At 38.9% G+C, this 13,918-nt stretch overlaps 1 protein-coding gene across 4 annotated transcripts in view; it reads left to right on the top strand.

Moving 5' to 3' along the window:
- ZFPM2 (zinc finger protein, FOG family member 2) overlaps window positions 1-13,918 on the top strand; it is a 462,794-nt gene that overhangs the window by 126,089 nt on the left and 322,787 nt on the right. The window contains exon 1 of one of the 4 annotated variants that reach the window (XM_081918674.1): window positions 4,083-4,612. The exons of 2 other annotated variants lie outside the window; for them this stretch is intronic. In XM_081918674.1, coding sequence (XP_081774800.1) covers window positions 4,573-4,612 — 40 coding nt within the window. In that variant the 5' untranslated portion in view covers window positions 4,083-4,572. Of the gene's footprint in view, window positions 1-4,082; window positions 4,613-13,918 lie in introns of those variants that run through there. One more of the 4 variants, XM_081918672.1, reaches the window with a different exon arrangement.

Here is a 13,918-nt window from a genome sequence, read left to right as displayed (position 1 = left end):
AATCGCCGAGACCTCGGCTGCTTATCAGCAGAGTGGAGCAGCGGGGAGGTCGCCAAGGAATATCTGCCGGTGCCTACGCTGTGGCACATTCCTCTGACCCTGGCAGAGTGATGAAGGTCATTGTATGAGTGGATTATCTGTACACAAGAATGTACAGATATATTGAATAGAAGCATAGAATTGTAGAGCTGGAAGTGACCCTGAGGACCATCTAGTCCATGGGTAGGCAACCTAAGACCCGGGGGCAGGATGCGGCCCCATCGCCTTCTCAATCCGGCAAGTACAGTGTACCTCGGGTTAAGAACTTAATTTGTTCTGGAGGTCCGTTCTTAACCTGAAACTGTTCTTAACTTGAGGTACCACTTTAGCTAATGGGGCCTCCCATTGCTGCCACCACGCGATTTATGTTCTCATCCTGAAGCAAAGTTCTTAACCCGAAGTACTATTTCTGGGTTAGCGGAGTCTGGGTTAGCAGAGTCCAATGAAAATAGGCACATCCCATTCCGTAATGTTAATTTTACTATTTACACATCTTACTGGGTTGACCCAGCTACTCTGGGCAGCTTCCAACAAATATAAAACATTAAACATTAAAAAAATATCTTCCCTATACAGGATTGCCTTCAGACAGCTCAGGAGACAAATAACTCCATACCCTCCAACATTTTTCCAATGAAAATAAGGACATCCTACCATACCCTCCAACATTTCTCCAGTGAAAATAGGGACGTCCTAAGGAAAAGCAGGACATTCTGGGATCAAATCAGAAACCGGGATGGCTTCTCTAAATCAGGGACATCCCTGGAAAATAGGGACACCTGGAGGGTCTGCAACTGAGCTCTCTCCTCTTTGTCCAAATTAATGCAGATTTTTATTCTTATGAGTGTTAAAGTCATGCCTAATTTAACAACTAAATGTACATGGTGTATTTAAACATAATAATTTTTGTTTTAACTTTTTCTTCAGCTGAAATGACTTCCTAATTGTGTTTTTTAATTTTATTGCTTGTTTACCTTTCCAGACACCTAAGGCAGTCACAATCAGATTGAAATTATTATTTGCTATTATGAAGCTGATTTTTTTGTTTCAACTAGGGTAAATTAAGAATGGATTATTTGTTCTTGCTCTTCAGTTTTCAAAAGACAACTTCAGCGTCAAAAGTTTAATAAAAGAATTGAGCATTAAAATCATACCTAGTTTCCATATAAAAAACAAAAATGTTGACATGTACAGGAAAAAACACAGTTGTTGGAAATTATTATTTTAGCTTATAGCACAAAAAGTTATCTTAATATTTAGAATTTATATAATGAATTTCAGGTGTTCAGTGTGAATAAACTATAGTTTCTCAGTGATTCATGAGAACCTTGTAAGGAAGGCCAATATACAAAGAACGTGCTAGATGCTGTGAATCTAATTTTAAAGATTATTTACATAATTATATTAATTTTTCAATTAATAAACATATATTTGTGCATTTTTTATTTTTACCTGAAGGGATGAAAACACATTTAGAAGCTCATTTTCAGCATAAATGTTCCTCAAAACCTTGCACATGCATACATTAAGCTTGATTTATATGAATGTTCTTTATGTCAGATAGTTTGTGAAGAGGAAAAAATAATCCAATAAGAATACAGAAACTGCCCCATATGATTTCAGAATTTATATAGATTCATATAATGAATGTTGATAGTGGCAAGCTAGTGAATGACCCTCAAGTTAAATGCTTCTCTCAAGAAAAAAAAATTGAGTAGCAGATAAATTTGATGAGGATCATAACCTATTCATAGATAATTTATACCAGAATGAAAGCTTTTAAATAAACTATGCACAACAAATAACTTGAGTCTCTGGGATCTGTGTGTGCTTAAAAGTGGTGAGTTCTAGATTTTACTATATTGTGCAGCATTCTAGATGACTAATAAAATGCCTATTATCTGAATGGGTGAACTGTGCACAGGGGCAAGTATTTATATTGCTGGGTATCTCTATGTGCTCTGTTGCAAAGTTTAAAGTAGGGAAATGAAATGGACAACCTACTGTTTCTTATTGTTCAGTTGGCAACTATTGGTTTCTCTCTGCGTTCACCTGCAGTTTCTTCTGCCCCCTGTCCTTGTAGAGGGAGAAACATGGACTTGCACCATCCATTAATCAGAAGCCTCATCAGCCAGCCCCTAAATCCACCTGTGGCCTTGTGCAGGCTTAGATTATGAGGCTTTGGCCAGCGGCTTTGTGAGGCTTCGCTTTTTGAATTCTGTGCAAAGTACTTTGATTCTTTGAAATGCTAGAGAAATAAACACTGGGTTCCTTTAATACTTACTGGGGAAAAGGGTATAATATTGTAAGTAAACCTTCCCCAGTATATTCTCCATCCCCCGCTCAATGAAGGGCTTCTCAAAAGTATGCTGTGCATGGTGGAACTGTCCCTTTGTCTCACTAAAACTATTAGAATAGAATCGTTAGTGAATTTACAAGGTACAAGCATAAAGTCTCTTTGTTAAAAGAGTCATCCAATGAAATGAAATAAAGCAGGCTAGTAGAATTTTCTTTTCTTAATTGCAGTGCAATAAATTCATATAAATTAGTACATAGTACATAGACAAATCTATCTATGACGGCTTGGTCTTTTGAATTATTACTTCACATGTTCCAAGGTGGAGCAGGTTTCAGAGAGAAACTTTTCTGAGACTGCCTTAAAAGGGGGGGGGGGAGATAATTGAGGGCTCCGATAATTCTGCCACTCAGAATAAGGACATTTTCACACAACATGAGTGCATCTTATTCTTGTTTACAGAAGCTCAGACGTTTATGAAGTTGACATCATTGTTTGATTTTTTGACTGGGGAAAGTCATAACAAGGATTGCAGACAATCTTCTGCACTCTTTATTAGAGAAAGTGTCCCCCCCTCAGGGGTACGCATACGCCTAAACATTTTGTGAATCTTTGTACTTTTGTCCATTTACTGTATTTATTTCCCTCAATTTGAACTATAAAATAGTGATTTTCTTGGGGGGGGGGAAGCACTGATTAGAGAGTAAGCCCTCCTGGATAGTGTTCTTACTACTCTATTTGCATGCTAAGCCATACTCAGGAAAAAGTATAATGGAAAACTTTCCAGGAAGTATGTACTGTATTAGACTTGGGTTGTCAAAGTGCCTTTAAGCATTTCTAGCTCTGCGTTGTGAACGCAAGTCCCTACATTGGCTGCAATGGTTCTTTTCCGCTTTCTCTGTCCCGAATCAACATTCCCACGTGAACACCAACAGCGTGACTCCAAGGAGCTCCCCACTATATTGCGGGAAAGTACCCTTCTATTATCAGGATATGTATTTAACTTCCGTGAGGGGGGCAAGGTCCTATAGTTTTAACGGGTACCAGTTGCTGCTGTTTTGAGGGCGGGGCTATGCATATATAGTAAACAAAAAACACACACAAACACTGAGGGCAACAGGAGGAGGAAGTGGAGGGTGCTTTGCCAACTCTGAAGGGAAGCCACTTTCCTCATAAGCGGGGTCTCGTGCGCATTTGGGGGCAGCCACTGGCTCCTCAAGCCAGGCGGACAAAACTCCCCCATGCCAAGCGCCCCTCCCCCCCCGACTAAACCGGCTGCTAGGCTAGTAGTATTAGCCACGACGGCTAGACCCAAACCTCCTCCAGCCCCCGAAGGCAGCGTTTGCCACTGAAATGCCATCTGGGGAAGGGCAGCGGGAGAAATAAAGAGGGGGGGGCGGTCGCCAGTTGCCCTCGTGTCCTGCCCGCGGTTGTGCCCCTGTGGGAAACAGGATGCTGGGCTAGATAGGCCTCGGGGCTCCCCTCGCGCTCTCTCCAGCCAACCCCCCCCACCCCACCCCTCGCGCAGCCGGTCAGTCTGAGGGGAGCGCTGCTCGGAGAGCGACACCGGCGGCAGCATCGGCATAGGGAAAGACGCCACAGAGAGAGAGAGAGAGAGGCGGGCGAAGGGGGGGGAGACCGCTCTCCCTCCTTTTCCCTCCTCTCCCCCACCTCCCCAATCTCTCTTCTCCTTCCGTCCTGCCTTTCTTCCCTTCTCTTCTCTTGCCTCTCTCTCTCCCCCCCCCCACAGTTCTGTCTGTTCTTTTCCCTCATTCACTTAACGCCCCCCCCCACTACACAATATACCGGACACGCCAAATCTCCCTTTCTTTCTGTCTTTCCAACCCCCCCCCCTCCAACAGCCCTCTTCCCCTCACGCGCACAAGCGCGCGCGCAGGCACCACACACACGTGCGCGCGCGCGCGCGCCTGCCTAGCTTGGGCTCTAGCCTCCCTCTCCGCTTCTCTTTTTTCCTGTCATCTCCCATCAGCTCCTGTCTCTTATGAACCCGGCACGTTGACTTGCTCCGCTCTCCCTTCTCTCTCTCTTTCTTTCTCTTTCGCCCTCTTCCACCCCCTCACACCTTCCTCCCCTCTTCCCTCCCCGCCCCGCACCTACTTACCTTACACCCCCTTTTCACACTCTCAGTGCACCTGAAACAAGAACAGCGGCGGCGGCGGCGGCAACAACAACAACAACAGCCGCCACCACCAGCACCACCAATACCGGCGAGCAGCATGTCCCGAAGGAAACAGAGCAAGCCCAGGCAGATTAAACGTAAGTTTCCCTCAAGAGTGCGGGGGGGGGGGGGACGGGGACGGAAAGGCGACGAGGCTTGTCCCCAAAGGGTGCTGCTGCTGCTGTTGTGCGTAAACATAAAAATGAACCGAAAAATTAATAACTTCGGGATGGGGGGAACCAGGTCGAGGAGAAGTGGCAACTGCGGACGGCGCCTACTTGTGTTTTCGAGGGCTGGGGCGGGGGGGGGGGGGTTTCGCCTTTAAAACAATAAAAAGAGCTCTGCTTTTGGACTCCTTAGCCACGGAGGTTTTCCCTGCAGAAAAGTTGGCGTTGAACTTAGCGCGGAAGGAGTTGTTTGGGCGGGGAAGGGGAGAGGGAGAGAGAGGAAAGGGGCTTTGCTTTTCTCTCTCTTTCAGGTAACTTGTTTTCTTTCGCTCTCTCGAAGAGGAAGTGGCGCTGGCCGGGCAATGCCTCTGGCAACCGCGCTTGAGCCTGCAGGCGGTGCTTGAGGGAGAACTTTGGAGGGGCAGAGCGAAGAGAACCGCGGTGGCGGAGCGCGTGCAGAGTTCCAAGCCCCTAAAAAAACAAAATGGGGGGTGGGGGAGCTCTTCTGCTGATTGTGGAGGCCATAAACTTCGCGTGCGGTTTCTCTGGGGGATTTTTGCAGTCTCCAGCTGGACGAGAGAGAAAAAGCAACAACCAGCCGCCCGTCTCTTGCAAACAAACAGAATTCTATAAATCCGTTTCTTTTCAAAGAGACGAAACGGTGCAAACTCTTTCCAGGGAAGCGATGGCTTCTAAACGCTGGCAGGCAAAGCTATCCCACGCTTGGGTTTTTCGGAATCGCTCAGTACAAATGGGAGTTTTTATTAGAAAAGAAGTGTATTTGAGAAGGTGGAGCTGGTGGTTGAATAATTCTGCTCTTTGTAACACCCCTTCCCAGAAATCTCCAACAAAATCAGACACATTCCCTTGTGATGTCAACTTCCTAAACTTTTCTGAGCTTTGATTTTTTTTTCTTCCTTATGCTGTACAAGGCAGTTGGTCGCTACTTGAAGTAGCGCTGGTTGTTTTCAGAGGATAAGAGATTCAGTGTAAAAAACAGCGGTGGTATCCTAATAGGTTTGCATAGACTAGCCTGTTCCCCAAGCGCCTTTCAAAACGCAATGTCATGTGACTTGTCCAGACTCTTTAAATAGCTGTCCTTTTTTTGCTTCCAGGTTTCAAAATGCATGTAATAATAGAACTGTAGTTCCTTTTTCTTTGTGTTCAGAACATAACTTAATTGATTCAGCAAAGAAGATAATAGGTTTCTGGTTTAAACATGGCTCCTAAATATTTGGGCTGTAGTTGCAGAAAGAATGCCCCCCCCGCCCCAAGTTTCTGATACAGTATTTGGCAAATACTACTTTGACAAACTTCATTCACAGTCATACATTGTTGTAACACTCACTTCTGTATCTTTTAAAGTACGTTTTTAATTCACTTTTAAATAATCATTGTACATTTTAAATGAAATGGTTTAGATGCTTAACGAACATTTCAATCTTCTATGAGATGTAAAAGCTGTTTGCTTTACAGGGCATAGCTGAGAACATTAGCAAGAAGGGTTTCCTACTGCATGATGTGATTGGTGACTTGATTGTTAATAAATAATTAACATTAATTGATTGCATGATGCAGAGACCATCTCAACTTATTTTTTCATACTTCGTTATCTTCTGATTTAACTGTTAAATGTTTTTTATGCTCACCTTATTATGTCAGATAAAAGCTTTTGTACTAATTGGGACTATTGAATTCTGGTGATGGGTCACAAGCCATTTTGGGTTGCTTTTCTGCATAGCAAGATATGTTAACATGAATAGAGCAAACCTATTGTTTATCGTAAGTGATATGTGTTAATTTGTATGCCTGTGTTTGTGTAAATAGATTGCCCTTTATGAAGCGACTATGACTAAACAATACTTTGCGCAGCATTAGCACGCATAATTGTTAAGAACTTTAAGGAGTGCCATTATAAGCCATTAAGATTTACTCCTTCACATAAAATAGTATAGAGTCTTCAGGAGATTGGAGACCTAGAATATAATCTAGAATTTACAGTGGGCCCATTTATTTAGATGAGGGAGATGCTTGGGATAGCTGAAAAGTATTTGTGGTTCAAGCTGGTTTCTGCAGAATGAGTTTTCTTCTCACACTTAACTGTAATCTGCTAAAAATAAGAACTTTCACGACAACCAGGACATCATATATCTTGAGTATGATTTACATATTTAACAAGGCCATATAGGGGACACACACAAACACAAGTGTAGCCATCAGGGTTGACAGTTAAAATAGACCACTTTTAAGTTTGAGATCTCCTCAGTTTGCAGAGAACTCTTAAAGTCTTGCTTGATAAAGCATGCACAATTTAGAAGCTGTATGACAATCGGGGGTGGGGGTGGGAGGGGGGGGTGAGAAAGTCAGAAACTCCAAAGACAGTCAGTTCAAAGGACAAAAAGGTTGTTGGGCACAGTTTTCCCCCTCCTTTTACTGCATACAGTTTTCTGCTATCTAAAATTGTGATTTATGCAGTATTTTAATATTTTGCTTATTCTTTCCCCTTGGGTGCTCTCTGGGCAGCGATAAAAAGGCGACGCTGAAAGAGCACCATTAATTTGCTCTGATGACTGGCCAGATAAGGGGAGATAATGGGAAAGATAAGCAGAGAAGATATACCATCAGAAACCCGATTATTACCATTAAAATTCCAGCCCAGCAATCTGCAGAAGCCTGATAATTCCTTCTCCGTTTCCACCACTTTGGACGATAAGGCAAAAAATAGTCACTCAGTGCTCCTTGATTAGACTGCCTGGATTTCCTGATAATACAGTGATAAATTATGTATTTTGCCCCATGTTTTTGTCCAAAAATTCAGATTTCTCCCCTTTCCAAGTCTATATTTTCTGCCACTCCTCAAAAAAGCAAAAAACAAAAAACCTCTCTCTCATGAGCTATTATTGTAATCCTAGTTTGATAAAAAGCACTGATAGGAAAGGAGGTGTTTTGTGTGGGAGCCCCCCATATCAATGTTATCAGCCCATCTCGCTGCACCAGCTGCTAGCTGTTGTTGTTTTTAGCCTTATCACCTCCTGCCAATATGCCAATAAATTGCCCAGATTGTTCTCCATTCTGTGGCTGTGATGCAAAATTTATGACATAAATGATTTTTTTAACCAAGTGAATGTCTTTATGATTAGCAGATGTGATGGCTGTGCAGTTTTATTATTATTATTTTCTTGTTGCAGTTGTCTGTGGTCTTGTATTATATTTTCTGGCCAGTGCAGTCTGTCTCTAGATTTCAGTCACACTTAGGTACAGTGACTTGAAGACTGTGGTGGGGGGAGAAGGTTGCTATCCTTTATTTGTCTGTTTGCTTAAACACTTCTATTTATTTTTGAAATCAAATAGTGGTAGCCTAAATACTTTTTTGAAAAATGTTCTGGTGAAACAATAAAGATTTGGAGGGCAAAAGTTTTCATTGAGAAGCTAAATAGAATGGCTCCAAATACAACTTTCGGCATTTTTCGTCATATTTATAGTAGTGTGCTGGCATTGAGAGGTTAAAATTAGAGGGAGGAGGGTGGAATGCCAAAACCTTGTAAAATCAGGCTTTAATGAGAGAGAGGAGCTGAAAATTAAGTATACTACATGAATATTTTGGAAGTTTATTATTGTCAGGAGAAATCTGGTTTTAAAACTCTCTCTACCATGCTTTCATGAAGAAGTTTGAATTAATATGTAGCGATTAAATTTTTCTGCATAGGAGTTGAAGGAGTTGAACTAGAGCTGATGCAGTTTTAAAAAATAGATGAGGATTTGGAAGGCAGCTGTTCCATTACATATTTTTCTTTTAAACATGTAGAAATGAAAACATTTTTTAAAAGCTTTTTTTTTAGTTGCGGGCAATAAATTACACAAATAACCTATATATCAATATTTGTCCCCAGAAGGGACTGCCTGCATCTAATCATCAGTACATGGTATTTTCACACAAAATCTATTATTTTAAAACAGTTTATATTCCAAATAGCCTATTATAATATCAATAATGTCATTAGTGAGTACAACCATTAACTGGAGAAGAATAAAATATAAAGTGCCATAGCACTTTGGTGGTTCAGAGATGCTAGATGATCAGCTTAAAACATTTCATCTGCCATTCTCTCACAAGTTTTTGATTCTGCAGCTAATCAGTTCTTTAGCTTCTGATTTTAGCACCATTATTATTTCAAATGCTGTAATAGCTAGTATTTTTGTCGCTATAAAGTTGATTTGCCCAGTATGTTGCAATTCTGTTTTTACGTTCTTGCCTTCTAGTGGAGGTATTTAGAAATGTCTTACATGTGCAGCAGATGTTATTGCTATATATGTTGAAGAAAGACAACTATTTCTGAAACAGCATATTATATCCTAACCGATATAACATTATAGAAGAAATTAAACAACTTTTTGGCGGTTGTCACAATTGAACAAATGAGTTATCTGGGAAAGATGTTAAATTTGACTTCCAGGTGGATATTGAATATGTGCACATCTTTTTTGTTTAGGTAGCTGTAAGTTTGTGAAAAAGTTATGAGATACTTGGCTCATAACAGAAACAAGTGTATTAGGTATGTTTAATAGAAGCACACATGCATTTATATCCATGTTTAAGTACAATACTCATACGTACAATACCCATACATACATATTTAAACTGAGAAGAATTTCAAGATGGGAATCTACCTTTAAAGGGGCATTATAAAAGAGATTAGAGATTATTACATAGACATATTTAATAAGTAAAGTACATTTTTGTCAACTAATGGTGGACTTTATGTTGACCTTTACATTTCACTGTATGTCACTTAAAGCAGTGCACCTGGAAGATTCTCATTAACCAGAGCTTCCCATATGAGTTTGAACCATGTATGGTGATTTTGGCTTTTGGAAAAGCAAGTACTTAATTTTGTGAAAGTAGGTAATCTTTACATTGCAAGATATATACAGAAGATGAAAGACATATGGTTCAATACATGCATTATCGAACTATATATATATATCGTGAGACATGATTCAGCTGTGAGGGAAATTAATGCAATTAGGTAATTTGCTTCTAATTTTTAGTCTGTGCTAATTCATAGTTTTGTTAGATATGCAATACCTCATGCAGAGATTCATACAGGTTTCAGGGTAATGAAGTGAGAAGAAAAGGAAGCCATTTATCTGTAGTACCAATTATTTTTGTGAACTTACAAAAATTGCAGTTAGAATACCATTAATAAAACTTACTTTTTAAAAAAATGAACAAATAATTCCATAGATTCAAATCAGTTCCTTTAAACTGATATTATTACACACGGGTAAGCCAAAATTAAGCACTTGAAAGTCTAATTTCATTCAGTTATGGACATGGTTACATTTTTCCTGTTGAAATAAATGAGGTTAAAAGTGCTTAACTTTTGGCTAGATTGCACCTGCTATTCTGTCATAAGAAAGTTTTTTTTTTGGTTGTTTGTTTTTAAATAAGAAGCATTAAGTTTTCCAAACAATGGATCTGCTTTTTCCCGTTAGTGGAGAAAGAGAATGTTTTAATGCGTTTTTTTCAGACAGGTCTGATAATCTGAATTAGTTTTGGAAAAGTAAACATAGATTCATTTTTTATTTTAAATATATAGCTATCTGAGCAATGCTATTCCGTCATGAATAAATGAAGCTGGTATTAATTTCTTATTTGGATGATACACATTGGGATAACTCATTTGGATGAGTTCCATGCTGAGGTTTTCATACGAGAAACTGAATTTGGCCTTCTGGAAAATGGACAATACATTTTAATCCAGTATAGGATGCCTTTAAACAAACAATTAACCTGCTTGGTCCCTGTCTTTTTAAAAAAACTTCAGTGATGCGGTGCTGAAATTAGATTCAGAAAAGGAATGAATTGGAGTCTATATTCTTTAAACAGCTTCTTCTCCCTGTATAGAAGCTTATTTTTGTTTATGGTAGTAAGGAAAGGGATGCAATTAAATGAACACACTTGAATGTGGAAATGTCATACCTGAAACAGAGACATGGGCTCTTTAAAGGTATTAGCATAAATCTAGCACATTTGTTTATTATGTTTCAAAATCAGTCACTGGTATCTCTGCCACAGGTAACAATTGACTTTTCAGGCTTCAAGTTAATAGCCTTGTCTCTTGCTTGTAAGGATCAATATTAGTATTAATTAATCACCATTATCAGTCCTAGGATCTGGTTCTATTTGTTGTTACATCAGCAAATATCAATATAGAAAGTAGACTCTCTGATCGTCATGGCAACTTCATCTCTTGGGTCAAAGAAAGTTTATCTTATCTGTGCATGGAGAGTGGCAAACTGTTTAGGGATCTAGTTTGAACTCTAAGAACATTGATTTAGTTTTTGTTTGTGAATAGAGGCTGAATTTCAATCACAAGGGATAGGAAAGATTTAAATATTAATGCCCAGAGGTATGTCCAAGAGGGTGTCATGCTATTACTGTCAGATTGTCTTTCTGAGATGACACAAAGGGGGAAGGAGAGAGAATTGTGTCATTTGGATTATTTCAGGCACAGTAATATGTGCATTTGACAAACATGTCTAGAATGAAAGTGTGCTAATTTCGTTGTTTTTTTAGAGCAGTATTATTTTATCTTGAAAGTCTGCATTTGGTTTTGAGGCATACTGATGTATAGAGGTGACAGTGTTGGGTGGAGTAGGAAGGTGTTTTGTTAGGCACTGCCAGGTAGAATTCATTAAAAAAGAAAAAAATGGGAAGACGACAAATCAGTTTTCCTGATACTTGTGGAATAATGACAAGCAAACAGAAACTAGAGGCAATCTGAATAATATAGCCTAATCAGTTAGATGTACCCTTGGAGATTGCTGAACTGATAAAAGTATTTCATGAGCCTGTAAAAACGAAATATGAATTCCACTTTGTTGCTATTCACCTTAATAAAATATTGATGTATAGCTCTGTTGAAAATCTCTCCAGGGCATTGGTGTTCATATATACAGCACTTTGTTGAAATATTGACATACAAACACATCACTTTGTTGAGACGTACAGCTCAATCTTTAGGAAGCTCTGAACATCAGCCAGCCCTAATATGTGTAGTCTTGTTTAGAAGTGCATGTAGAATTCCCACACTCATTTATCCTTCCTTGTGTGTTTCCTTCTGCAATAGCCTTGTTAAAAACATTATTCAGGTAGAAGGTATAAGTAGTGCTGTTACTTGTAATAGCTTCTCATCCACAAAACCACCCATTTTGGGACTAATGGATATATATAAAATATAACACCGATGGAAGTATGCATGGTGCTTATAAGTGGCAAATGACTCAGTTCTTGGTATTGACATCTTTTCATTGATTTCTTAGTTTTATCTAATGCCTTGAAAAGGTATTGCCATCGTGAGTTGGTAACAGCTGTGGATGGCTGTCACCAATTTAATTCCCCTCCCCCCGTACTGAATTTAATCTGTTTAGAAGTAAACATACAGTTTGCAACGTTCTACCTACACATGTTTGAACAAATTCAAGAAGTGATATATAAAATTGATTGGGGGGGGGCATCCAGTAAAATATTTTCAGTCTTCTGTTATAGTGGTGAACCCTCCAGTCTTGCAGCCGATACAACATTTGTATGTTGAGGAATAGGAAAGAAAAGGATATATTTCTTCAAGGTTAGGATTGTATTAATATTTATTCTGTTACTTTGCAGTGTGCTTGAATGTTTCTGATTACTCAGATGAGTGTCTCTCTCAATCCATTCTTAAGGGTCTCAGAAAGTAATCATTGTATTAGGAAACAAAAACTTAAGAATACATACAATATAAAAACTCTTAACCTGAGTCTTGTATTACATTAGGAAGAAGCTTGGGCCCAAGCTTTAGCAAACCGTCAGAAGGAGATTCAATCACAGTGAAGAAGTTACTGGTAGAGACCTTCTGTTTGTCCTTGTCATTGAAACTTGATTGCATCTAAGATTGCATATAGGGAAAGAGGCATCCACTAGCCATTCTAGGCCCAAGTTATTTAGAGCTTGGTAGGAAAATGAAAAGTATGTATTTAATTGACTCCTGCGTTTCAAAATATCACTGAATAGTTGTTGTTTTTTACTTCATTTGCATTGTTCAGTAACCACAGACTCTATATTGGGACTTTTCATCTTGCATCCAATGTGGTTTCTTATTTTAACACAAAGAAATGTTACATTGATTATTATGTTTACATTGTGAATAAGATTAGTTATGGGTTATTCAGAATAGTACAGGTGTATAGCAGCAAGCGGTTTGGATTTCCCATCCGAAATTCTTCCTGCATGTTATGTGGAACAATTGCATTGATGAGTAATAGTAATTGTGGTTTTTCAGCCAGAAGTCTGTGTTTTAAGCTTTTGGAGGCTATGATTAACTGATAATAAGTTGTGTCACAGGTTGTTTTGAGTTAGTATTTGTACTGGAAATACAGAAGACGAGGTAGAACAGTTAAAAGGTTTTATTCTTATTCGACATTTGAAGTTTTTCGTCATATTATATCATTTTATCCTAACTAAATTTTGTTGCACAAATATCATTTGAAATATACTATTTAGTGGTTTCTTGTTAACAGTAATACTTAGAGCTTGCCTTTATTGGATTTGATACATTCAGTATGCACCTTTTGTGTCTTTGACTATATAGCTAGTTGAGTATAACTTCATGTGAAAGTAAGCATGTGTGTTCCAGTTTGGGAATGAACACTGAATCACCCAGAAAGTTAAAAAGCTGGGTACTTAAAACAACTTGTTTGAATACAGTTCTACTATATACAGTTTCCAGTGACAATATTCTCCCTCAGTCTAGTTTATGTACGTGCATCCTATTGTATAATATGACGTATCTATGTGATAAAAGGGTAGGAATTCATTTTACTTATTAAACTTAATATTACCAATGAACTAACAAACATCATTCTTATATCTGATAAGTGTTAATTATAGAAGAGGAAAGGTTATTTAAAGATTGTTGTTTAGAGTTAATGGATCAATTCAAAATATGTTTTTTTATTCTCTCCTAAACATATGACTGCATTTGACCTTTTATTGGGTTTACTTTATTTATTTTGCTTTTCAGATTTAATTTTCACTTTATAATCCTCCATCTCTGAAATAGATCTTTTCTCTGAAACATCTTTAGATTCTTACATCTTACAAATAGTATTTTCAGTAGTCTTCCAGAACTGGTCATACGTTTTCGGGGCCTGGGCTTGTACCACAATGCTTGTTGGTTCTAATATGAAAAATATGAA

Source organism: Podarcis melisellensis (genome assembly GCF_964234715.1).
Source record: "Podarcis melisellensis genome assembly, chromosome: 7".
Taxonomy (NCBI): Eukaryota; Metazoa; Chordata; class Lepidosauria; order Squamata; family Lacertidae; genus Podarcis; species Podarcis melisellensis.
The sequence above is the reverse complement of the archived record's forward strand: the minus strand, read 5'-3'. Positions and strand labels throughout refer to the sequence as shown.